General features: G+C 38.3%; 3 protein-coding genes across 7 annotated transcripts in view; 1 reads left to right on the top strand and 2 right to left on the bottom strand.

Annotated features, from left to right (window-relative positions):
- Positions 1-3,578, top strand: part of FASTKD1 (FAST kinase domains 1) — a 31,447-nt gene extending 27,869 nt beyond the window's left edge. For all 5 annotated transcript variants that reach the window (XM_059928049.1, XM_059928048.1, XM_059928052.1 and 2 more), the window contains 3 exons: positions 1,242-1,380; positions 2,031-2,145; positions 2,693-3,578. In XM_059928049.1, the coding sequence (XP_059784032.1) occupies positions 1,242-1,380; positions 2,031-2,145; positions 2,693-2,794 (356 nt within the window). In that variant the 3' untranslated portion in view covers positions 2,795-3,578. The remainder of the gene's footprint in view (positions 1-1,241; positions 1,381-2,030; positions 2,146-2,692) is intronic.
- On the bottom strand, positions 3,384-26,937 carry KLHL41 (kelch like family member 41). The gene is made up of 6 exons (XM_059928053.1): positions 25,734-26,937; positions 21,889-22,046; positions 21,661-21,768; positions 17,225-17,410; positions 14,955-15,101; positions 3,384-3,727 (listed from the first exon to the last, which is right to left on the bottom strand). The coding sequence occupies exons 1-6, from the start codon at positions 26,841-26,843 to the stop codon at positions 3,616-3,618; spliced, it is 1,821 nt and encodes a 606-aa protein (XP_059784036.1). The 5' UTR covers positions 26,844-26,937; the 3' UTR covers positions 3,384-3,615.
- LOC132368536 (phosphatidylinositol N-acetylglucosaminyltransferase subunit C-like) lies at positions 18,199-19,561 on the bottom strand. The gene is given in 2 exon segments (XM_059927234.1): positions 18,199-18,926; positions 18,928-19,561. Coding segments are annotated over 2 exon segments (891 nt in total). The 5' UTR covers positions 19,344-19,561; the 3' UTR covers positions 18,199-18,451.
- Positions 26,938-27,938: the final 1,001 nt, after the last annotated feature.

Raw genomic sequence — 27,938 nt, 5'->3', positions numbered from 1 at the left:
CAAGAATAGAATAGTGTAATGAACCCTCATCCAGCATTAAAAATTATTAATACTCACTAACCAGAGTCCCACCTGATCCTTTTCAAGCAAATCACAGATAATATATCATTTTAGAATGTATATCTTAAAGGATATATAACCACAGTGCCATCATTTTCACCTCTACAACTATTCATAATAATTTCTTAATATTGTACAGCTTGTCAACGTTCAAGTGTCTCAATTATCTTTTATATGTTTTATTTTACTGTTTGTTGGACTTTTCCAGTTGAAACCCTGTGGTGTCATTCAACATGCTCCTGCATCCTCCATTTTTCCTGTAAACCAGTAGTTAGATCTAGAGGCTTGATTAGATTCAGGTTAGTTTGGGAGTGGCAGTGGTGATTTTTTTGGCCAGCTTTTTCATAGGCAGTATGTGCTTCTTATTGCATCTTATCAGAAGACATACAATTCTGGTTGTCCCCTTTTTATTATGTTAAGATTCATCAGTGTGTTTATATGTTGTCAGCTCATCCGTTAGGAAGCTTTCCCATCAGCTTTTCACCTACTGATTTTAGTAGCCATTAAAATTATTGTCTAAATGCATTATTCATCAAGGGTGGAAAAGTAGTGATATTCTGCATCTGTCATTCTGCATTTATTAGTTGGAATTTGTCTAAAAAGAACTTTCCTATGTCAACTGTTTAGTTACCCTATGTACAGTTCATACAGGAAAGACAGGACACATGCTTCAATCTTTGTCTTTACTAATTTTCAGATGAGTTGGTTTAGCTTCCTCCAATTGTGACCAAGAGATTTAAGGGGATTAAAATAAAACTGTAATGTGATTTGGCTTAGTGCAGTGTTAAATATAGCCCCCATGCTAAATAATAGTTTAGTAATACTTGCTGGTTGATTTTTATTCATTGATTTTCAAAGAGAGGTGATCTTGGACTAGATCATATATATAAAATAAGTTGGATAGGGACTTCCCTGGCGGTCCATTGGTTAAGACTCCGAGCTTCCACTGCAGGGGGCATGGGTTCAATCCCTGGTGGGGGAACTAAGATCCTGCATGCTGCATGGTGTGGCCAAAATAAATAAATGAAATAAGTTGGATAATTAGGGAGGTACCTCATTCTTCATGTTTGTGTGTGTGTGTGTGTCTTTGTATACACATATAAATATTTAAAATATATCTTAAAATTTTACCTATAAGAATTTACCTAATTCATATTGTTGGTTCCTGTACTTTCTTATAGATTTTGAGTGTATCTTGGATAAAAGGAAAAAACCTCTTCCGTATGGAAGCCATAATACAACTTTGGGAAAACTACCAAAAATACACTCGGAATTAAATACTCAAATAGCTGGATCAAGACTGCCACCAGGAGCTGAAAAGTACCTTTCTTAGTTTCAGATTTTGTTATCTAAGTGTTAAATTCGGCACGGTTTAATGAACTCAGCTATCAAGGATTATTTATAGTAGAATCTGCTCCTCATGTATCTCATGCATGCTACCCACATACCTTTGCTTTTCTTGTGCTTTCTGCTTTAATCTCCATCCTTCATTGTCCAAAGCCTAGCAATATCTAAAGCACTAACCTTCAAGTTGTCCTCAGTGGAAATAAATAGTATCTTCTTCTTTGGACCTCCCATGCCTCTCTACTTTTCGGATAGCACATAGCTGCTTCCTACACTGCATTACAGTTACTTACTATGTATCACATGTTCTTTGTTAGACTATAAAGTGTGTCCTTTTATTTTTGTATCCCTCACAGTGCCTTACATATGGTAGGTGCATAATAAATATGTATTGGACAAAGAAACAAATAGATGAAAGCATGCAGATACTTACTATAATTTGGTTTAATTCTAATGAATCGGACTACTTGTCTTTAATTACTAATTTAAGTAGAAAAATAACTTAGTATACTCATTTATTCATTTGGCGATTTTTAGTTTATAAAGATGCACCCTTGTTCCTGAAAAGCTTATAATTATTCAGTTTCTCAATTTCAGAAGTAAATATTTATTTTCATCTTATGTAGGATTGCTTTGGAATTTTTGGATTCGAGAGCATTTTGTAGAAACATCCCTCATTTAAAAGGAAAATCTGCTATGAAAAAACGACACTTGGAAATTTTGGGCTATCATGTAATTCAGGTATGAAATACTTATGTAATTCAGCCTTTAAAAAACCCAGAGACACTGGCTTTACATGTGTCCCCTTTTAAGGTGAAAGTTGTAGAATTACCTTTTTTTTTTTTATATTAAAAAAAAAGCTATATTAAAATCTCTCTGAAATAGAACACCCTGTTTTTTTTTTAAGAACAGTAAATAAAAATAATTTTTTAAATTGTCTCTAGAAGATCTCTTGATTTTTATATTCATCTTACAATAAAGAGAGGCACTATGGAGATGGATGGAGTTACAAGAGAAAAAGGCTAGTGTATAAATATAAGAAAGGCACATGGGAAAAAATGTCCATTGTTGGTATTGTAGGAACAGGAGGATGAAAGGAGCTGTGAAGCAGAAAAGGGTCTTCCAGGTGTTGTCAAAAGAAGGCAACCTTCCAAATAGGGTTCAAAGGCTATGCTTATGTAAACTAATGTCTTAGGGTTCCTATAGCTCTTCTCAGTATTCTTAGAGGTCTTCCCTGATGTTTTTTGTTGCTGCTTTTGAGCTTTCATTCAGACTACATATTTTACAGATCCCTCATTTTGAATGGAACTCTATGGCACTATCAACAAAGAATGCTCGAATGGACTACCTGAGAGAACGGATATTTGGAGAAGGCAAATCATCATCATAGTTTTTTTTGAAAATTAGTTATCATGGTGTGTCATATTTGGACTTATTTTAATTAAGTGGCTTGATTCAATTAAAAAATAATGTAGAATTGATTTCTAGGTCAATTAATACCTATTAAAATAAACACATTTTACAATGGACTACTTTCTCTACTATCTAGTTGGGAAATTGTTTAAAATTCTTAATGTAAAAGACATGTAGCTTTTAAGAAACTTAAGTAGTTTACAGTTCATTCTTTGAGTGCATACTATGTGGCAGGAACTATATTATTTTATTTTGTTATTTTTAAATTTATTTAAATTTAAATGAGACCCATTTATTATACTCCTTAAATAGCATTTCCTAAGTTTTCTTACAGCATATAATCTTTAATATAATGCACAGGATTCTTGTTATATCTTGAAGCATGAGGAAAGGTTTTTGCTATTTTAAACATGTTTAGAAAATGCAGATGTACATATTTCATTCTCCAATTTCATTTGTAATAGAAAACAAGTGTAAAGGTACCTTAACAATGCAAATGAAAGGATTAGTAAACTCAGATTTAGGAAGCTTCTTTACAGTTGATTGAGACAGATTAACAAAAGGAATAATCTGTTCAATTTAAGATTTAATTTCTTAGAAAATGGTTTTAAGCTCTGATCATTACATTGAAGATTCAATAACTTTGAGGTTTTGATTCTCATTGCTAATCTCCTGGACAATAACATAGTGAATCATTTCTACATGAATCTCTGTATAGCCTTTTTAAAAACAATAAATTAAAGCCCTGTTATCCAAACAGACCACCTCCCTATCTATTATGGTTTTTCACCTTCTTGTTTATAGCTTAGACAGTTTGAAGAGATTTAACCGTGTTGCTAGGCAACTAGCTCCTGAAGCATAACGTATTTCTTTCAACATTCCAGCCCATTCTTTTTTATCATCTTCATACCTGATGGAGAAAAAGAAAGCAATCAGTAAGTTGTTTTTAAGTAGATAGTTCTATAGATTTCCCTGTGTTGAATATACAAATGTTGTTCTCTGAGAAAACCCTACTGGCTCTTACCCAGAGGAGGATGCCCCTGACTTGTAGACTAACAAACACTTGAATTCCTCCAAAAATAAACATTTTCTGAGCATATGCCCATATTACTGGCGTGGTATTTAATCTGGATGCCTAGGCAGTTAAGCCTTCTCCGGGAATTAGAGACTGTCCAGAGATGACGGGTAACAGACAGGCAATTAATCTTTTCACCTTTGGACTGCTAAAGATGGCTGGTCCCCATGAGTCAAGGTGAGCAAAGAGTAAGAACTGGGAAGAGTAGGGACTGTTAGGCAGTTTGATTATGATTTCAGCTGTTCCCATACACTAGTGCTCAGCATGGTACATGACACTAGTGGTCACTCTGTAAGAAGCCATTCTCTTTCCCCTTTATTGTCCTGTGTGAGTACTACTCTTAGACTTTGCACTTGACATTAGGTAAGAACTGGTCGTCCCCTCTGAATATTCAGGGTTATAAAGATAGATACAGACAACTTGGGTTCCTTTGAGACCTGTGTGCTTTTCCTCTGCCTGATGCCTGGAATGCCATCTCTGCATGAGAAACACCTAAACACTGCCTTCTTTCTGAAGCCTTTCTCACCTTCCTCAAGCAGAGTTTGTTGTTTTCTCTTCATTTCTCACAGTGTCCTTTGTATGGTATCCATTATAACAATTATCATTCTATTTTAATTTTTTCCCACATATTTATGTCCTCAACAAGCTCAAAGGTACATATATCTTATTCACATTACTATCTTCCCTCCTCCAGAAGCTATCAATACTTGGCACATAGGAAATACTCCGAAATCATTCTACAAGGAGTGAGTGAGATTTAAAATAATTTTAAAATTAGCTGATGCCTATCTGACTTAATTTCATCAATGGTCCAAATTTAACAGCTGTACAGCTTGTACTGTGCACTGAGTGATTTTTATGTAGGGAAAAGTAGACAAAAAATATTTTACCACTAATAAGGGAAAGAACCTTGATTATCTATATAAAATTTGGAGCAACAAATTAAAAGATAAAGAACAGTTTTAAATGACCTAATGAAAAAGTGACCACATTTAAGCAATAGGAGGTTGAGGTTAAATGAGGCCTAAAAGCATTTGCTTCCCGGCAGTTATATTTTTTACTTTCAGCTTGGTCAGTCCTACATAATGGAATGATTTCAAGAAAAAATATGAGAATGGAAATTATTTTTTACATATCACAGTAAGAGGGTCTATAGATGTAGAATGTAGTACACTGTTATTTTCATCTCTGCATGTGTGAATAGAGATTCACTAGGAAGTGGAGGGCAAGTGGGTAGCCACTTCTCTGGAGGTCAGTGTCTTTCAACTTATTGCATATCAAAGTCACCTGGAGGGCTTGTTAGACCACAGTTTGCTGGCCCCTACCTCCAGAGGTTCAGTAGGTCTGCGGGGTGAGGACTAAAGATTTGCACATCTACCAAGTACTCAGGTGGTGCTGATGCTGCCTTGGGAACCACTGCAGATCACTGGTTCTCAGACTTGACTCGCAAGTTGGAACTACGTGGAGACGTTAAAAATATTGAGGCCTGGTCAGCAGGCGCTCTGAGGCGGGAGCGGGAGCTGGGGCGTCAGCGTCGGGCCCAGCGGCTGGAGGCTAGACTTACCGCATACACCGCTCTGTTTTGAAAGGGTAAGAAAAAGAAGAGGAAGAGAGAGAAACTACAGGAATCTACATCAGGTTTTGCTGAGTGTGTGAAAACTTTCCTGCCATCTTCATTGCTTGGATCAAGAACTAGGCTAGAATGAGCCCCATCATCTGGTGGAATTTGGAATAATGTCAACTGTCTTAGCCTCAAAGAATTCCTTAATTTCTGTCGCTACAAGATGCTTCATGCCCATCTTAGAAGTTTCCTGCCCAGTCCTAGAATCAGCTACTTCTCCAAGTCTGTTTTGGAGGATTTAACCAAGATGGCGGAGTAGAAGGACGTGCTGTCACTCCCTCTTGCGAGAGCACCAGAATCACAACTGACTGCTGGACCATCATTGACAGGAAGACCCTGGACTTCACCAAGGAGGATACCCCACGTCCAAGGACAGAGGAGAAGCCACAGTGAGACGGTAGGAGGGGCGCAAGCAGAGTAAAATCAAACCCCGTAACTGCTGGGTGGGTGACTCACAGACTGGCGAACACTTATACCACAGAAGTCCACCCACTGGAGTAAAGGTTCTGAGCCCCACGTCAGGCTTCCCAACCTGGGGGTCAGGCAACGGGAGGAGGAATTCCTAGAGAATCAGACTTTGAAGCCTAGTGGGAATTGGATTGCAGGACTTTGACGGGACTGGGGGAAACAGAGACCCCACTCTTGGAGGGCACACACAAAGTAATGTGTGCATCAGGACCCAGGGGAAGGAGCAGTGAGCCAGGGGGAGACTGAACCAGACCTACCTGCTGGTGTTGGGGGGTCTCCTGCAGAGGCGAGTGGTGGCTCTGTTTCACCGTGGGGATAAGGACACTGGCAGCAGAGGTTCTGGGAAGTTCTCCTTGGCGTGAGCCCTCCCAGAGTCTGCCATTAACCCCACCAAAGAGCACGGGTAGGCACCAGTGTTGGGTTGCCTCAGGCAAAACAGCCAACAGGGAGGGAACCCAGCCCCACCCATCAACAGTCAAGTGGATTAAGGTTTTACTGAGCTCTGACCGCCACAGCAACAGGGAGGGAACCCAGCCCCACCCATCAACAGTCAAGTGGATTAAGGCTTTACTGAGCTCTGACCACCACAGCAACAGTCAGCTCTACCCACCACCAGAGCCTCCCATCAAGCCTCTTAGATAGCCTCAACCACCAGAGGGCAGACAACAGAAGCAAGAAAAACTATAATCCTGCAGCCTGTGGACCAAAAACCACAGTTACAGAAAGATAGAGAAGATGAAAAGGCAGAGGGCTATGTACCAGATGAAGGAACAAGAAAAAACCCCAGAAAAACAACTAAATGAAGTGGAGATAGGCAACCTTCCAGAAAAAGAATTCAGAATAATGATAGTGAAGATGATCCAGGACCTTGGAATAAGAATGGAGGCAAAGATTGAGAAGATGCAAGAAATGATTAACAAAGACCTAGAAGAATTAAAGAACAAACAAACAGAGATGACCAATACAATAACTGAAATGAAAACTACACTAGAAGGAATCAATAGCAGAATAACTGAGGCAGAAGAACGGATAAGTGACCTGGAAGACAGAATGATGGAATTCACTGCTGCGGAACAGACTAAAGAAAAAAGAATGAAAAGAAATGAAGACAGCCTAAGAGACCTCTGGGACAACATTAAACGCAACAACATTCGCATTATAGGGGTCCCAGAAGGAGAAGAGAGAGAGAAAGGACCAGAGAAAATATTTGAAGAGATTATAGTCGAAAACTTCCCTAACATGGGAAAGGAAATAGCCACCCAAGTCCAGGAAGCGCAGAGAGTCCCATACAGGATAAACCCAAGGAGAAACACGCCGAGACACATAGTAATCAAAGTGGCAAAAATTAAAGACAAAGAAAAATTATTGAAAGCAGCAAGGGAAAAACGACAAATAACATACAAGGGAACTCCCATAAGGTTAACAGCTGATTTCTCAGCAGAAACTCTGCAAGCCAGAAGGGAGTGGCATGATATACTTAAAGTGATGAAAGGGAAGAACCTACAACCAAGATTACTCTACCCGGCAAGGATCTCATTTAGATTTGATGGAGAAATCAAAAGCTTTACAGACAAGCAAAAGCTAAGAGAATTCAGCACCACCAAACCAGCTCTACAACAAATGCTAAAGGAACTTCTCTAAGTGAGAAACACAAGAGAAGAAAAGGACCTACAAAAACAAACCCAAAACAATTAAGAAAATGGTCATAGGAACATACATATCGATAATTACCTTAAACGTGAATGGATTAAATGCCCCAACCAAAAGACATAGACTGGCTGAATGGATACAAAAACAAGACCCATATATATGCTGTCTACAAGAGACCCACTTTAGACCTAGGGACACATACAGACTGAAAGTGATGGGATGGAAAAAGATATTCCATGCAAATGGAAATCAAAAGAAAGCTGGAGTAGCTATACTCATATCAGATAAAATAGACTTTAAATTAAAGAATGTTACAAGAGACAAGGAAGGACACTACATAATGATCCAGGGATCAATCCAAGAAGAAGATATAACAATTATAAATATATATGCACCCAACATAGGAGCACCTCAATACATAAGGCAACTGCTAACAGCTATAAAAGAGGAAATCGACAGTAACACAATAATAGTGGGGGACTTTAACACCTCACTTACACCAATGGACAGATCATCCAAAATGAAAATAAATAAGGAAACAGAAGCTTTAAATGACACAATAGACCAGATAGATTTAATTGATATATATCGGACATTCCATCCAAAAACAGCAGATTACACGTTCTTCTCAAGTGCGCACGGAACATTCTCCAAGATAGATCACATCTTGGGTCACAAATCAAGCCTCAGTAAATTTAAGAAAATTGAAATCATATCAAGCATCTTTTCTGACCACAACGCTATGAGATTAGAAATGAATTACAGGGAAAAAAACGTAAAAAGGACAAACACATGGAGGCTAAACAATACGTTACTAAATAACCAAGAGATCACTGCAGAAATCAAAGAGGAAATCAAAAAATACCTAGAGACAAATGACAATGAAAACACGACGACCCAAAACCTATGGGATGCAGCAAAAGCAGTTCTAAGAGGGAAGTTTATAGCTATACAAGCCTACCTAAAGAAACAAGAAAAAGCTCAAGTAAACAATCTAACCTTACACTTAAAGAAACTAGAGAAAGAAGAACAAACAAAACCCAAAGTTAGCAGAAGGAAAGAAATCATAAAGATCAGAGCAGAAATAAATGAAATAGAAACAAAGAAAACAATAGCAAAGATCAATAAAACTAAAAGTTGGTTCTTTGAGAAGATAAACAAAATTGATAAGCCATTAGCCAGACTCATCAAGAAAAAGAGGGAGAGGACTCAAATCAATAAAATCAGAAATGAAAAAGGAGAAGTTACAACAGACACTGCAGAAATACAAAGCATCCTAAGAGACTACTACAAGCAACTTTATGCCAATAAAATGGACAACCTGGAAGAAATGGACAAATTCTTAGAAAGGTATAACCTTCCAAGACTGAACCAGGAAGAAATAGAAAATATGAACAGACCAATCACAAGTAATGAAATTGAAACTGTGATTAAAAATCTTCCAACAAACAAAAGTCCAGGACCAGATGGCTTCACAGGTGAATTCTATCAAACATTTAGAGAAGAGCTAACACCCATCCTTCTCAAACTCTTCCAAAAAATTGCAGAGGAAGGAACACTCCCAAACTCATTCTATGAGGCCACCATCACCCTGATACCAAAACCAGACAAAGACACTACAAAAAAAGAAAATTACAGACCAATATCACTGATGAATATAGATGCAAAAATCCTCAACAAAATACTAGCAAACAGAATCCAACAACACATTAAAAGGATCATACACCACGATCAAGTGGGATTTATCCCAGGGATGCAAGGATTCTTCAATATACGCAAATCAATCAATGTGATACACCATATTAACAAATTGAGGAATAAAAACCATATGATCATCTCAATAGATGCAGAAAAAGCTTTTGACAAAATTCAACACCCATTTCTGATAAAAACTCTCCAGAAAGTGGGCATAGAGGGAACCTACCTCAACATAATAAAGGCCATATATGACAAACCCACAGCAAACATCATTCTCAATGGTGAAAAACTGAAAGCATTTCCTCTAAGATCAGGAACGAGACAAGGATGTCCACTCTCACCACTATTATTCAACATAGTTTTGGAAGTCCTAGCCACGGCAATCAGAGAAGAAAAAGAAATAGAAGGAATACAAATTGGAAAAGAAGAAGTAAAACTGTCACTGTTTGCGGATGACATGATACTATACATAGAGAATCCTAAAACTGCCACCAGAAAACTGCTAGAGCTAATTAATGAATATGGTAAAGTTGCAGGATACAAAATTAATGCACAGAAATCTCTTGCATTCCTATACACTAATGATGAAAAATCTGAAAGAGAAATTATGGAAACACTCCCATTTACCATTGCAACAAAAAGAATAAAATACCTAGGAATAAACCTACCTAGGGAGACAAAAGACCTGTATGCAGAAAACTATAAGACACTGATGAAAGAAATTAAAGATGATACCAACAGATGGAGAGATATACCATGTTCTTGGATTGGAAGAATCAACATTGTGAAAATGAGTATACTACCCAAAGCAATCTACAGATTCAATGCAATCCCTATCAAATTACCAATGGCATTTTTTACGGAGCTAGAACAAATCATCTTAAAATTTGTATGGAGACACAAAAGACCCCGAATAGCCAAAGCAGTCTTGAGGCAAAAAAATGGAGCTGGAGGAATCAGACTCCCTGACTTCAGACTATACTACAAAGCTACAGTAATCAAGACAATATGGTACTGGCACAAAAACAGAAACATAGATCAATGGAACAAGATAGAAAGCCCAGAGATTAACCCACGCACCTATGGTCAACTAATCTATGACAAAGGAGGCAAAGATATACAATGGAGAAAAGACAGTCTCTTCAATAAGTGGTGCTGGGAAAACTGGACAGCTACATGTAAAAGAATGAAATTAGAATACTCCCTAACACCATACACAAAAATAAACTCAAAATGGATTAGAGACCTAAATATAAGACTGGACACTATAAAACTCTTAGAGGAAAACATAGGAAGAACACTCTTTGACATAAATCACAGCAAGATCTTTTTTGATCCACCTCCTAGAGTAATGGAAATAAAAACAAAAATAAACAAATGGGACCTAATGAAACTTCAAAGCTTTTGCACAGCAAAGGAAACCATAAACAAGACGAAAAGACAACCCTCAGAATGGGAGAAAATATTTGCAAATGAATCAACGGACAAAGGATTAATCTCCAAAATATATAAACAGCTCATTCAGCTCAATATCAAAGAAACAAACACCCCAATCCAAAAATGGGCAGAAGACCTAAATAGACATTTCTCCAAAGAAGACATACAGATGGCCACGAAGCACATGAAAAGATGCTCAACATCACTAATTATTAGAGAAATGCAAATCAAAACTACAATGAGGTATCACCTCACTCCTGTTAGAATGGGCATCATCAGAAAATCTACAAACAACAAATGCTGGAGAGGGTGTGGTGAAAAGGGAACCCTCTTGCACTGTTGGTGGGAATGTAAATTGATACAGCCACTATGGAGAACAATATGGAGGTTCCTTAAAAAACTAAAAATAGAATTACCATATGACCCAGCAATCCCACTACTGGGCATATACCCAGAGAAAACCGTAATTCAAAAAGACACATGCACCCGAATGTTCATTGCAGCACTATTTACAATAGCCAGGTCATGGAAGCAACCTAAATGCCCATCAACAGACGAATGGATAAAGAAGATGTGGTACATATATACAATGGAATATTACTCAGCCATAAAAAGGAACGAAATTGAGTCATTTGTTGAGACGTGGATGGATCTAGAGACTGTCATACAGAGTGAAGTAAGTCAGAAAGAGAAAAACAAATATCGTCTATTAATGCATGTATGCGGAACCTAGAAAAATGGTACAGATGAGCCAGTTTGCAGGGCAGAAGTTGAGACACAGATGTAGAGAATGGACATATGGACACCAAGGGGGGAAAACTGCGGTGAGGTGGGGATGGTGGTGTGCTGAATTGGGCGATTGGGATTGACATGTATACACTGATGTGTATAAAACTGATGCCTAATAAGAACCTGCAGTATAAAAAAACAAACAACTAATACTAAACTTTCATTGGGTTATTTGTATGGAAACATGTTAATATAAATGTTTCAGACATTACATGAAATTTCTAAAAATCTTATATTTGTACTTGTATGGAAATATGTATGGAAATATGTTAATATAAATGTTTCAGACATTACATGAAATTTCTAAAAATCATATTTGTATTTGTATGGAAATATGTATGGAAATATGTTAATATAAATGTTTCAGACATTACATGAAATTTCTAAAAATCTTATATTTGTACTTGTATGGAAATATGTATGGAAATATGTTAATATAAATGTTTCAGACATTAAAAAAAAAAAAAAAAAAAAAAAAAAAAATATTGAGGCCTGGGTCCCACCCCTACAGATTGACTTTATTGGTATGGACTATGGCCTGGGCGTGAGGATTTTTTAAAGTTCCCAAAGTGATTCTAATATGCAGCAAGGTTTGAGAATTATTGCCCCAGATTTTATTACCTAAATGGAAAATACCAGTACCTAAATTTAAAATTTTACAGCCAAGCAGATAATGATGAATGCCCCCTCCTCTTGCCTTTCCCAAATCCAGTGGTTCCCAAATTTGTCTGTACATTAGAATCATCTGGGGATCTTTTGAAAGTTCCGAAGCCCAGACCAAATCCCAGGTCAATTAAATCACAATCAATAGAGGGGAACAGAGGCAGCATCAGTACTTTTTGAAGTTCCTGAGGTGATTCCAATGAGCAAGCAGTTTTGAGAAGCACTGCCTTAATCGCAAAAATAAACCATCATCAGAGAGAATCCCTCATTCAGTCTCCTCTCAGCAATGTAAGAGGTAATTTTAGCAGGAGATGCTGTACTTTCCTTTGCTGCCTGCAGTATTCTGTTGAAGCAACTTGGCTTTTGATCACCATTAGGATCCAGAGTGGCTCATGTGGGGTTCAGCTGATAGCACCATTCCTTAACATCAGTGTTTCTCAAGGCTTGCTGCATATTAGAATCACCTGGAAGGTTTTAAGAACTAGTGATGCCCAGGCCCTGCCTGCAGAAACTGATTTAATTGGTCTGCATGAAGGCCCAGGCACTGATATATTTTAAAAGCAGCCAGGGGACTTCCCTGGTGGTCCAGTGGTTAAGACATCACGCTCCCAATGCAGGGGGCGTGGATTCAATCCCTGGTCAGGGAACTAAGATTCCACATGCCGCGCAGTGCGGCCAAAAAAAAAAAAAAAAAAGGTAAAAGCAGCCAGGGTTAAGAATCACTGCCTATTCACTCTTGGTACCTATTCCCATCTTCCAAAAACCCTAACCTTTCCAGACCTCCATTATTTCATATTTTTTTCTGCTGCTTTCCAGTCTTTCCTCATCTCATGCTCTTGCTAGGTCTAACCTCTTTCCCTGGAAATTTACAGTTTCTTTATTTTCTTCCCTCTTTTTTGGAGGGAGAAAGGTAATAGTTAACTTCCTTTATTTTTAAAATAAATTTATTTATTTTATTTATTTTTGGCTGCATTGGGTCTTCGTTGCTGTGCGCGGGCTTTCACTTGTTGTGGCGAGAGGGGGCTACTCTTATTGTGGTGCTCGGGCTTCTCATTGCAGGCTTCTCATTGCAGTGGCTTCTCTTGTTGTGGAGCACGGGCTCTAGGCGTGCAGGCTTCAGTAGTTGTGGCACGTGGGCTCAGTAGTTGTGGCTCGCAGGTTCTAGAGCGCAGGCTCACTAGTTGTGGCGCGTGGGCTTAGTTGCCCCATGGCATGTGGGATCTTCCCGGACCAGGGATCGAACCCATGTCCCCTGCATTGGCAGGCAGATTCTTAACCACTACGCCACCAGGGAAGTCCCAGTTAACTTCCTTTTATAGCCACTTTTTCTTGCCCTCTACACAGCTAGTTACTGTTACAACAACATAAGGAAGTGATGTCTGTTGCACAAAATAATTGTTTGGTTAAGCTGCCAGCCTTTCAGCCTTCCAGTTTACCAGCTGGGAATAAGGCATGTGCTGGTTCAGGTATACAACAAATGTTACCTACTTTTCACTCTCAGGCTCAGTGTTATGCCTTCACTGATCACTCTTCCAAAGCTGTACTTATAAACTTAAATGTGCAAGCAAATCACCCACTAATCTTGTTAAAATTAAGATTCTGACTGAGTAGGTCTGGATTGGGGCTTGGGATTCCGCATTTCTAAGACGCTCTCAGGAGATGCCAACACAGCTGGTCCACAGACCATACTTCGAGTACCAAGGTTCTGGACAATCTGGTGACAGGCCAGGTAAGGGCATCCAACTTGGGAGTGGGGCTGGCCTTTAAACTGACAGGTAAAGCATAAGTCTGGCAGTTTCTGGATGAGTATACAGCATGAACTCATGCTCACCTCAGGCAACTGAGATCTACCTCCTGTAAACTTAGATCAGCAAGCATGGTGCCTAGGCTGAAGACAGCACATGTGGTGACCTGATAGTGACCAGACGTCTGCACACTGTATGCCCTGCCCCAGCTATGTTACTATGTGACTTTCTTCCATGACACAAGTTACACTTCTGCTCCCAAGACTTCTGGATACACTGGTCCTCTATGTGACATTCACTGCATTAGAAACTATGGTAAACTACACACACACACACACACACACACACACACACACACACATATACATACATCCCTTTTTAAATACATTCATTTTAAGCTTAACTGTAAAATAGTTCAATTGAGTAACAACTGTCAGTGTTATACTTGGGAGACCTACCCAGCACCTATCTTGGAGGTCAAGTGGATTGCTACTTTTCACTTTTTTAAAAAGCTTTTATAACTGAATCCTCAGAAAATTGGAAAAATATTTAAATTAGATTCAAAATAGAGTTAATGAATCATGGAAAACTCAAGAGGTTAAGTGTTCATTCCAGACTGTTTTCTTAGGAAATAAAGTACTCTCTGGGAGAAAGGTAAGTGGTTTGGAAGCCTTTGCTCTACTGGATGCCTAGAGTGTTCATTACACTTTTAAAGCTGGAAGGGAGCTTAAAGGATCAGTTGTCCAACTCTCAATTACTGATTAAGAAATAGGCCCCGATAAGTTCTTTCCCAAGCTCATAGCTAACTAGAAGCAGTACTTGATTAAGTAAGTGGCAATGTGTAAAAGTTCAACAGGTTCAAAGAGTGTTTAGTTTACTATCAAGAAGTAGCATACATTTTGGGAAAGTCTGGCTTCCTATTTACTTCAAAATTGTTTTATCTTATTTGATTTAATATTTGGTTCAGAAAATTGGAGTGAAGAAAACTTACTTCCATATGTCATTGACTTCAGTGGGTGCAAATTCTTTAGACTCCAGCTGAATCATGGCAAAACCACCAATGGCATACAGGGATCCAGCCAGGCTGACCAAACTGATGGAACTTCTTTCTTGGGGAAATTCAGTCATTACTTCCCACCTAGGAATTATTGAAGATACAGTTAATGTAAAACTTTAAAAAATGCCAAATGTATTTACTGAACAATTATAGGAAATTATAATTAAAAACTTCAAGTAGCATAAACATCCAAAATTAGAAGATTAAATTTGCTACTGGAAAATATCTAAATATTCCTTTATTTGAAAGATGTAACCAAATTAAATTTTAAAGCCCTCAGTATGTCAATCCAAGAATACTTCACCTTCATTAGTTAGCACCTTCAGCAGTGGTTATCAAACTGTATGCCATAAATAGTGGAGCTTTAAGGGACTTCCCTGGCGGTCCAGTGGTTAAGACTCTGTGCTTCCCCTGCAGGGGCCACGGGTTCGATTCCTGGTTGGAGAACTAAGATCCCACATGCTGTGCAGCGTGGCCCCCCCCCAAAAAATAGTGGAGTTTTGGGGGGACGTTCTAGGGCTCCTAGACCCTACTGTGTTGGATTTCATTTGAATGCTAATACAAATTTTTTAAAACTCTGATGTCCATAGTGTCTCAAGAAATCTCCAAACCCTTTTTAATAAAGCATGTGATAAGAATAGTTTCCAAACTAGGGTTGGAAATTTTCTTTTTAATAGTTTATACTTCATCCTTTTAAGTAAAGGATTTAAGGGAATTTTAATGTTAATAGCTATATGAAATAGGACCACTAAAGATAAAATCAATCAAATTAATTGGAAGTATCAAGAGTCTAGAATGAGTTAGTCATTTTGGTAGCTCTCTTCCATTACTCTGGCATAAAGGTGGACCTCATAGTTTTTCTCTAAACATATTATCTGTTTCTCTAATTATAAAAATATATGTACATTGTACAAAATCTGGAGAAACAGAAAGGTATAGAAGAAACAAATATCACCCATGATCATGTCCTTCAGACATAATCATAAGCAAAATTTTGCTATAATTTTGTTATTTTAAAAAATGCATATAAATTTAAACATCCATCTATGCATATGAACAAAACTAAGAACATAGAGTATTTGCAGTTTTGTGTGCTACTTTTTTTTTTTTTTTTAATTTATTTATTTTTATTTATTTATGGCTGTGTTGGGTCTTCGTTTCTGTGCGAGGGCTTTCTCTAGTTGTGGCAAGCGGGGCCCACTCTTCATCGCGGTGTGCAGGCCTCTCACTATCGCAGCCTCTCTTGTTGCGGAGCACAGGCTCCAGATGCGCAGGCTCAGTAATTGTGGCTCACCGGCCCAGTTGCTCCGCGGCATGTGGGATCTTCCCAGACCAGGGCTCGAACCCGTGTCCCCTGCATTGGCAGGCAGATTCTCAACCACTGCGCCACCAGGGAAGCCCTGTGTGCTGCTTCTTTAACTTCTTATAACATGCGTTTTTACCCATATTATATAGTCTTCAAAAAACATGATTTTTAACGATCATAAAAATCCAATTCCATAAAACCTCCTTGTAATTTTCAGATTAACTAAAGTCTGTTTTGTAATCAGGCATACATGGTTCCTTACAAAAATAATAATAGTGCTCTAATTTTTTCTTCATTGCTAAACGAGGAGCATAAAAACTATATACTCATCTAGATGTGTGAGCTCAAAAACTTGAAAAGGACTAATTCTATATAAAGAATATCTGTGAAATATCTTTTACGTTAACTTTAAGCCAGTACAAGCTTAAAAGTGAAAAAAAAAAGAAAATTATAAAGAACACAAAAGAATCAAACATCTGAAGCATTACAAATATCACAAACTAAGCGGAGGTCTTTTTGTCCTTAAAGAAACTACATATTTCAAATCAAATAACCTTATAGAGAGATGTATATCCATTTATGTGTATATAATTATTCAGAAGTATTACCTTTGCATGACTAAATTCACAAAGTTAATAACAAGTAAGGATAGATTGATCACTCCAACATTAACTTGAGGGTCATGTGTTCCAAATTACAAACACACATAATGCATCAAAATGTTAGGCATTTCACACCCATAACACCAAAAGAAACACAGATGAAGATACTTCCTCTTCAATCCTTGCCTCCCTACCCTCCTCTCCCCATGTCCTAATTGGAAAGCTTAATTTTTATCCAAAGTTAGAAATTAAAACGTATAGTGATTCATATTCTGTAGTAAGAGATGGCAGCTTACTTATTGGTGGTGAGGTCAAAAGCTTCAATTGAAGCTGAAAGACCATCTTCAGTGACGCCTCCAGCAATCACAATTTTGCCTTTATGGACTGCCACTCCAAACATGGAACGAGGGGTTTTCATTGGAGCCAGATCTCTCCAGTCTCCTCTTTTGGGGTTGTAGGCAAACACCCTGTTTGTACACTTTCTGTAAACATAAAACACAACAAAATGGTCCTTTTAGAAGCTTCCTTTTTTGAAAGAAGCAACTTCCCTAATCATTTACCTTTGCTTCTCGTTTGAAATATGTAGTATAGTGAGGATCAGGAAAATTCTTAACCTGAACATATGTCACCAAGCAAAGGACAATTCCAAATATGAGGACTAAAGCTATTTTAAATCTTAATTATACTACTGGAAGGTAGGGTCCTTTACTTTTGTCAATTGCCTAGAGGCCCAGGCAGAGTAGATTTTAATCCTATCTGCTACTAAATTCAATACACAATAGACTTAACAAAAATTCATAAACCCTTTATTGTGCCTCAGTAACAAAAACGTTTATTCATTTCATTATCTGAATATCCTAAGAATGAATCAGTTAACTTAAGAAATAACTAGGTGTGAATGTACCTATTTTAAATGTAACTGTAATATGATGGCTCATTTTATTTTAGTCTACCACTAATATACCAATGCATTTTAAGAAATCTGGGACTAAAGATTAGACAACTAGTCATCTGAGCTGATGAGTAATGAAAACAATTTTATATGCTAAATGGTACCAGAAAAACCTGGACTTACCTGAATTATCCTTCTTAGTATGTTGTTATGATTCCATAATTTACTGATGGGAGTTCAAATTCCAAATAAGAATTGATTAACTGGATATATTTGGTAAAGCCAAAAAGCAACCAAACAAAACCTCAACTTTTTGTGAGGACAATTTTTTTTTTTTTTTAGATGTGTTATTTTTTTAATAAACAGAAACCACATCACTTCATTTGTTACAGAGAATAATAATGAGAGGCAATAATTCAAGAGGGCCCCAGGAAGCTTTTTCATCAACAAAGTAACAGAAAGGATAAGCACCTTCACTGCCCAAGCCTATGGGTAATTTTTTTCTTTTGATCTCTGATCTCCCACCCACATCATTATGCCACTTCCAGAATGGAACTCTGCCTTCAAATCTCCTACTAGTTGGAAGGCTGGTCTATCAGCTTGTCTCAGTAAGGGAATGGAGGTCCCTAACTCAGCTGAGGAACCTCGACAAGTCTTCTTTGATTTCAGCCTCATCCCAAGGCCCATGAATGTTTTCTTTAAAAAGCTGCAGGCAAATGAGGTAGAAAGGGCAGAGACGTGAGATGGAAACCAGCAGAAGGGCAAAGAGTATGGCTCCCACAGCACTAATGGACAGCAGGCCTCCCAAGGCTGAAAATGCAAAAAGCAGTGTGACTCCCACATAGCTGCGGGGAGTACATGCCTTCAGTTTCTTCTGTAACATGGGCCATAGGGCAAAAATCTGGATGGCAAATGTCACCATGACGAAGGCATGTAGGGACCGGGGCAGGCGTGAGGCAAGGCAGACAGAAGCAAAGATGGCCATGTTCAAGGACAGTGTGCTGGATACAATGGCAGCATTGGCACCATAGTCAAAGAAGATGAGGTGGCCTAACAGCATGAAGACTGACATGGCATAGATGGTGTCAGTGCTGATGGACTCTGTCAGTCTTCAGCACTGGCGAAAAGCCATACGTGAAAGGTATGAAGACTAGGGCACTCTTCAAGTCAGCCCACCGGGTCCGCCCTCTCTTCTTCCGTCCTTCACCTCCATCAATGAGATCAAACAAAACATAGCCAATCAGTGAAGAAGCCAGGCCGGTCCCAAAAAGCCAATGGGGAGCCAGAAGACCCTCATCCATATACCACCAGATAACCACAAAAACTCAGACACTGCACAGCTGCTGTATCACCACACTGGACTCAAATACCACAGCCCAATATTGGTATTTCCGGGCATAGACGTTCTTCCGGAGCTCTTCCAGGAACCTCTGATCCACGTAGTTATCAGGAAAAGGCTGTCGCTCATACAAGACCTTCTGCCACCTGGCCTCTTTGGTGTTAGTTACAGGCTGGGCACACATTATCCTTTTCCTCAAACTCAGGCCAGTTCAATCTCCCTTGCAGAAGTCCATGTGGTTCTCGATCTTTACAAAGTTTTGAAATAAAACCTCTCTGGAAATTCCGTGCTGAGCTGTGGTTGATATTGTACCGACCTTCCCTTGCTTTCAAAGGCAGCAACCCAGGCTAGGCCTACAGTAGATGAGTTTGTTCTCTGAGGCAGGACAATACAGCTAAGTTCCTGCCCGCAAGTTCATAGGGGTGCGCGGCCTGGGGAGAGCGGCCGCCCGCCTCCTTCCCCATCCGGGGCGCCGGGGTCGTCATAATTTTTTTCTTTAGTTTTATAAAAGACCAGATATCTGGAGTAGAAGCATTTCCTCTAATATATGACTATGAGTATCATCTTAAAACTCCTCAATAAGAACACGATCCAAAATCATGTTCTTCAAATGCAGTGGCGATAACGAGTATAACTCAGTGCTTACTTTAGGTAATGACTCTTTTCAAAGTTCTTGACTTTGGCATTTGTCAAGCAGTGTTCTGGGGTGGGTTTGTTTTGTTTTTTTTTTAAAGGGAACTTTATTTATTTATTTATTTATGGCTGCGTTGGGTCTTCGTTGCTGCGCGGGCTTTCTTTAGTTGCAGCGAGCAGGAGTTACTCTTTGTTGCGGTGCGTGGGCTTCTCACTGCGGTGGCTTCTCTTGTTTCGGAGCATGGGCTCCAGGCACGTGGGCTTCAGTAGTTGTGGTACGTGGGCTCAGTAGTTGTGGCGCACAGGCCTAGTTGCTCTGCAGCATGTGGGATCTTCCCGGACCAGGGCTCGAACCCGCGTCCCCTGCATTGGCAGGTGGACTCTTAACCACTGCGCCACCAGGGAAGCCCACAATGTTGTTTTGGTTAATCATATTCTCAAGATTAATGTATTCTTACTGAAAAGGCCTGCATGCTTCTTACTGACACATCAATTTCCTAGTTACTAATACTACTTGAAGCAAACAATTTAAATCATTTAGCGGAGTCACTATGTTTCCAAAGTCATAACACTGCTTAATACAGATTTTCCATTCTATTACTCAGGAAAAATATTCCAAACAAGATTTTGCTCTGAGTGTGTTTATAATATGGCCTTCCTTTAAATGTTTATTTGATGGGACTATCTGGCATTAAGGAGGATTTAAGCTTCAAAATTTCAGAATATATTATCTTTGAATATGGATAGACTGTATAAAAACCCTTTGCTTTTAAAAATCATATTTTCTGTAATATATGTCATTTTAATTGAGTAATAGCCATTAACTATTAACTGCACAATATGCAGTTCTTTAATTCTAGCACATTTCCATATTTTACTTTCCTTTCCTGCTTTGCCCTTAAATTCTTAATTCTGACTCCCTTTCCAGGATTGGGCATCTCTTGAACAAACTGGGTAAATGATACAAGCCAAATTAGGCAGAGTTTTCAGGGGCAGGAAATTTGTTCTCACTATTGAAGCTAAAAATCTTCATTTTACCAGACAGGCTACTGGCTTAACTGACTGGCTTCTGGAGCACTCTTAACTCACTTCTCCCTTGGGGGTATAAGATCTCTTTCCTAATTACCTATCCCTTGAGAAGTACCTAGAAAGCAAGTTATATGAAACTTCATCCTCTTTTTCTCATAAGAGACTGGGTGCTACTGGGTATATCAGGTATATCTATTCTGTTTGATCAGTGCCTGTTTGTGACGAGTTGTTAAATATTTTGAATATCACCTGACCAGGAGTAAATAAGTGAAACATTGCTGCGGAAAGAACTGCCCCCTTTTCAGTCCCCAGTCACCAGTTTCAAACTCAACTATCAAATTCTCTCTGATGAATGTAAAGTACAAATCCATGATTTTTAAGCACTGTTGTTTTAATAGTTATATTTAAAATATTACATTAAAGAGATACACTTAATTTTTATCTACTTATGGCTAAATGAATAAAAAGCCCACTGGTTTTAATGTAGTAAAATATAATTATAAATTAGCCAAATAAAAGGCTTGATTATGTTCCTAAATGCTGCTTTTCCACTGTAAGAATGCTTATGATGGAGATATTATGTTTGTTCTTAGCAATATGCTGGGCATACACAAATTGACTTAAGCAACTTTAAAACTGTATACAGTTTTCCTTCATCAATCATTTTAAATATCCTCCAATAACTTTTCAAAATTTTATTTTGAAATTTTACTTTCAAAATGTTATGGGAGAGTACCAAGTCCTATTTCAGCATGTAGATTCAAGTGAAAACAGGAAGGAACCCTTGTAATAAAAAAATCACTTGGATATAAACCATAAGGAGATGTCAGGGTACTTACTTGTCATCTGTCTTTCCTCCGAGACAATATATCATCCCCTTATGTGAAATCACACTATGGCCATAGACTTTGATAGGAAGTTTTTTAACTTCATTCCATTTGGCCGCCCTAAAAGCAGAAGATAGAATTTATATGCTTTCAGTGAATTTCAGGTTCTAAAATTATGACTTTGATATAGACATTTATATACCTGAATGCTTAGAAAACGAGAATGTCATGCCAACTTACACAGGATCATAGCACAATACTGAATCCAGCGAAGCCTCTGTTTGAAGGTCTTTGCCTGCAACTACATAGATTTTGTCATCTACTTCTCCCAGACCGAAGAGACACCTGGCTGAAGGCAGAGGTGGAAGTCCAACCCACTCAGATGCTACGTTATCAAGCTGAAGAAAGAATATATGAGGAATTGTGGAGCTTGTTACAGGTGTACCAAAAAATATGCTATACTTTGTTGTTTAGAATTCATTGAGATAGTCAAAGGTCTCACAAGTAAAACTACAACCCAAAAAGGATCATATTTTACCTTTGAATTACCGAGAAAAATGAGAAAAGCTACTTGGCCTACCAAAATAGCTAAAAGTACTCAAACCTGCAGAACTTGAAGAAAGGAAAGAGAAAATAAAATAGTCACCGGAGATTAGTTAAGCACTGTGAGATTTCTTGTCAAATTTTCTTCCCATGTTGCCTTGTTGAGGTTTGAACAAGGAATCATAATACTTTTAGGACACTGGGGAAAAAGAGGTTGCCACTGTAGGGAGGGTCACAGTACGTGAGTGACCCCCGCATGCTATATTTAACATGCTCCCAAGCTGGCGCCCGGGACAGCTGGACCTGTTGCTCAGTTCACAGACAGCTGGGGCGCTAGGCATTATCTTTTTTCTTTCCTTCACCATTTTTAGGTTCTCCATGCTTCACTTCATTACTTCGGATATAGGCAGGTGTTACAGACTATAACTTCCTAGCCTTTTTTGGGGAGTCATTTAAAATACCCTTCTCTCTCTCTCTCGTTTATATTAGGAAGTAACTTTGGTTGTTTTTGCTACTGCTGATTCTGCAAGCCTAAGACAGCGCTCCAAGAGCCCACGCCCTGGGATAGGTGATTCTGATGTGGCTGGCATCAGCTTTAGCACTTACTATTGGTAATTTTAAGATTTTCCTCTTTGCATTTTAGGACACCAAAGCACAAGAAAACTGCTTTCTGAGGGTGCGCATTCACAGATTTGTTGTCCTCTCTAGTGCTACTTCTATGCAGTGGAAGAAAAAGGAATAAAACCCAGAATAATTGGACACCAAGGATAGATGCAGATATTAAAGTCTGTGGTATAGGGAGGGGTCCCTATGGAAGCCTATCTCTATCTGGTCTAGTAACCTTGGTTAAAGCAAAGTACTAATTAAAACTAGCTGAGATAAGCGGTTTGATCCCCACACATACACTGTTAGTTTGCAGTCACAAGTTTCAACATCCAGATTGTGATCACTAATGTTTTCATTTTTTGAAAAAAAATTATTTATCAAGAAAGTGGTATGTAGTATAGTAGCAGTAATAATGAGCATTTATGAAGTTTTTACTCTGTGATAGGCTTCATACTAAATGCTTGACACAGGTAATCTCATCTAGTCCTCCAGGATAGGGACTTCTATTATCTCCATTTTACAGATGAGGAAACTGAGGTACAGAAAGGTTAAATAATTTGCGCAAACTCACAGAGCTTTTAAGTGATACTTGATGCAAGCTATACAAATTCATAGTTTGCCTTTTTTTAAAAAATAAATTTATTTATTTATTTATATTTATTTATGGCTGTGTTGGGTCTTCGTTTCCATGCGAGGGCTTTCTCCAGTTGCAGCGAGCGGGGGCCACTCTTCATCGCGGTGCGCGGGCCTCTCACCGTCGCGGCCTCTCCCATTGCGGAGCGCAGGCTCCAGATGCGCAGGCTCAGTAGTTGTGGCTCACGGGCTTAGTGGCTCCGCGGCATGTGGGATCTTCCCAGACCAGGGCTCGAACCCGTGTTCCCTGCATTGGCAGGCAGACTCTCAACCACTGCGCCACTAGGGAAGCCCCATAGTTTGTCTTTTTAAATGGGAACAGCAGCCATCATAATCCCAAACCGGAGGGTTTACTGCCCACACTACACAATACTGTCTACATTCCCATACTACCCCGGATAGGGCACTTCCTACAGCAGATGAGACAGCAGGCTGCCTGCCAGGCTTTTTTACAGATGAGCTGTCAAGCTATTTAACCTCTCTGGCTTCAGTTTTCTCACCCTTAAAATTAGAGTTCGGACCTAGATTACTTTAAGATGTGGTGTTCACAGATTTGATGAAACTGTTAAGTCTATGGAAAAAAACCGGCTCTTACCTAGGTAAAAAAATTCTCATAATCTAATTCTAGTATACAATCAAAGGTCATATGAATCCTAACTTAATACATTTTAAACAGAGGTGACCAAGCAGAAAATACAAAGCCTGAGATTCTCATACATATATTTTCTTGTGAGTCATAACCCTCTTTTACAGTCAGGTGTTTTTATCCTGGCATCTTGTCCCACTACTTGTGACTTTTAGAAGGAGCAAGGCATGCGAAATGACAGGGAGTCGACCCTTTCAACTTTGTATAACCTTTTGTAGCTAAAAGGAACAACATCAAGCAGGTTTCAGAAATGAGAGGCTGTGTCAATAAAAGCAAGGGCAGTAACAGGATGGAAGAGAATAAAGATAAGGCTATTAAGTATTCTCTGGGTCTATGATTTCCGGGTATCTGTCTGTCTGTCTGTATTTTGATGTCATTTTTACTTCCTAGATAAAATTATTGCCTTTTCAATTGAATTTACCCTTCCTGAAATTTATCTGAATTTAAAATTAGGGCTTAGGAAATCTTCTGGCCCACATTCAAATACTTAACATTTACAGCTTCTATTTTATTTTTATATTTCATAGTTAACATTCTTTAATGGAACTTGGAAAATTAAGAACCGTGATTAACATGTATTATTACATTTTTCAAGATTAGAAAAAGCTGGTTAAAGAGTGTGCTTTATAAATGCACCATATGTCACACACTTTGAAAGCACTCAGTGACTGTGGTATGACATTCTACACATGCTTATCTTTGGCCTTTCCAACTCAAGTGCCCATAAACCCCAGGCCATAAGTAGCCATGACCTAAACAAACTCTTTTGAACTATCTGTAAGCTACAAAGTCCTGGTATTGACATTGTTAAAGATGAAGGTTCAGCCACTGATTCCTTCATAAACTGGTAAAGTATGTGTTGACAATATGAAACGAACTCCTTTCAAACAAACTACAAAGAGTGTTAGTTTAGGAGGATGTGTTTTCTTGGAAACTTCTATGGTTTCATAATACAGATTAAGTTGCCAATATGTCTAAGTACAACTCTGATCCAAATAAATTTGATCATTTATCATAAATAAATATTTCTAAATACAATTAATCCAAATTAGTGACACTTGTGTAGACAGTGTTTCCTAGAAGGTAATCCAAAGCATGTAAAATATGTATACAAGTTCTTTTCATTTTCAACAAAACTGTATTTTAGGCAGTAACCATAAATAAGAGATGAAATGCTACCTCCAGGAACTTCAAATCAGTTCAAGGAAACTTGGAAGAAGGTAGAAAATCTGATCAATTTAACATTTTGTAATGGGTAAAGTAATTTGATTTTGGGAAATACAGTAACCTGTTTTTCAGAAAGAGGACACAAGATTAAATTTCGTTTTTACTAAAATACTGGACTTTAAAGGATTACAGTCACAATCAACTATAAACATGACATTTTGGGTAAAAGTGCATAAAGAAAATCATGAGCCATCACTTATACATTAATTAGAACCCCATTCTTTACCAAAACGTTTATTAAATATTAACAAGCAGTTAACTGATTCAAATATTTGTCAGCCCTCTAAGTAATGAAAATTCAAGGGACTGGAATAGCACATCAAGTAGAATAAAATACAAGCAGCCTGAATAATTCACAAGTCAGCTAACTAGACGGTGACTAACAGCCTTTCCTTTATGTCTCTACATATATGAAAATATCCTTTCTTACCTGGAAGAAGTACGACTGTAGAGGTTGATCTTTATTTTCTTCATCCACATAGAGGCCTCCTACCACGTACACCTGATTTTGCTGGGTAACGATGCTGGAATGATTTCTGGGGATCTGCTCAGCCAGTGCAGTAAGGTAGCATTCATTTTCCGTGGGATCATAAGCCACTGCAGCTGTGTCATTAACCAAGAGGATGAGGTCTTTGACAAACATTCCATGCCTGGGAATATCGTTCAGGTAACCAGGAAGTAAATCTTCATCACCAACATCACCATTCACCTCACTAGCCCCAGCCTTCTCTGTGTTTTTGCTAGGTTCTGGGAGTTTGCCTGCAAAGGCATCTTTGAGAACTTTGATTTTTTTCTGGAGTTCTGGGTTGCTTTTAATGATATCATCTTTCTCAACATGATCTTTAAAATATTTTTCTGTCATAAGGCGAAAACGGATACAATCAAACACTTCGCTAAGGTTTTTAACCCTGTTTTCTTTGTCTGTTCGCACCCATTTCATCACTGCCTCAAATACCGCTTCTTCCTTTTCTACATTTAGGCTGTCATTGGAAATGACTGAGATCAGCTCCTGTGGAGACAGTTGCATGAAGTCCTCTTCCTTACAAATCTGTACAAAGCGATCAGACACAAATTCACGGGCAGAGATGGCGAGTCTCGGGCAGTCAAGAAGAAGTCCTAATCTTAGGATAGCTAGACAGTTACCAGGAGCAAGTCTTTTCTGAAGATACGAAACGCAGACAGTGAACACGGAGGGGATCTGAAAGCGGCTGGCCAATGCAAAAATATCTTGCACATTTCCGTCGTTGAGATCAATACTGGCAGAGTACAGGTACTTAATGATTAAATCCAATACAGCAGGATCCACATTATCTAGTACTACCTCCTTTTTTTTTGCCTCATCAAGTTCAGATAAAAAATACTCACGGAAGTAAGGACTACAAGCTGACAAAATCAATCTGTGGCAAGGAAGACTTTTGTCACCTGCTTTTAGTGTGCAATCGATGAATTTTTTCTCATCCAGGAGATCTTTTAGACCATCCTGAAGAAGGGTGGATTGGTAAAGCCGCAGTTCCTCTGCAAGTTCCCGCTGGGAATCCATTTTGTGAGTAACCTAGGTAAGGAAGGGGACACTAAGGCCTTAGCTCCTCACAGTACACAGGTCTAGCAGTAAAAAGACAGATCAGTGTGCTTTGCCCAGCTTGAAGCCTTTGCAATTTAATCCCACCAGCTAAATATAGATACCAACTCTAACAAGGGAATTTAGGAGAGCTAGTTTGGAAAGAAGAGTTCTTGCAGCTGTTACAGATTGAAAGGAACAACTGGAACTTTTAATCACTAAGGAAACAGCTAAGAAACAAGAGATTTAAATGAAGTGGAAAGCTTTAAAATACATAAAGCATTAGAAGATATGCTAATAAAGGCTACCGCAAGAAAATGTTTATTAAACTAACACAAAACTGAATCATAATAATGAGTCAGTCCGCTAAAAATGGTCTAGTGGCAAGCTACTTGGCTATCTGAATTAATGATGCAAAGTTCAAGAATATGAGCTGAGTTCATTTGGATACTCATAAGCAAGATCCCCTTTCCAATAACTGCTACGAATTTTTATTTTCTACTTAAAACAGTGGGATATATAATCTTCTTTTAGAAGTAGGAAACAAAGACTTCTACTTAGGTACTATAATTATAGATTTTTTTGGGAAAAAAAAACCTTTAAAATAATAATATCCCCCCATCATGATTGAAAATAAATGCAGAGAAACTGCTATTTTCTAAGACATCCCAAATTATTGGTATTTTTAAGTGGAAAAACTATAATTAGTATTGAATTAAATTATGAAATTATTTAATTTGTTCACACCCTGCCTTGCTCTACAAAGGATTTGATGTGGCAAACAATAATAATAAGACAAGAAATAAAAAAGTTAAAAGTCGGCCCTAGGGAAAGAAAAAATCCACACACATACAGTATGATCACTAAAGCTATTCTGTGTTTTGTGTTGCTCTTTCATTAAATAAAAATTAAAAAAATAGAACAGATGTATTGTAACCCCATGAGAACAATGTAATCAATAGAACACAGCAAAATCAGGACGAAGTGCTACATCCCTGGTATAATTTGAAAAACAGGCTTTATACACACACAAAAAAAGTATATGACTAGAATCATAATTTAAGTTGTTGATTATAA

The sequence above is a fragment of the Balaenoptera ricei genome, chromosome 7 (assembly GCF_028023285.1).
Source record: "Balaenoptera ricei isolate mBalRic1 chromosome 7, mBalRic1.hap2, whole genome shotgun sequence".
NCBI classification, from domain to species: domain Eukaryota; kingdom Metazoa; phylum Chordata; class Mammalia; order Artiodactyla; family Balaenopteridae; genus Balaenoptera; species Balaenoptera ricei.
Note: the sequence above shows the minus strand (reverse complement) of the source record. Positions and strands in the feature narration are given on the sequence as shown.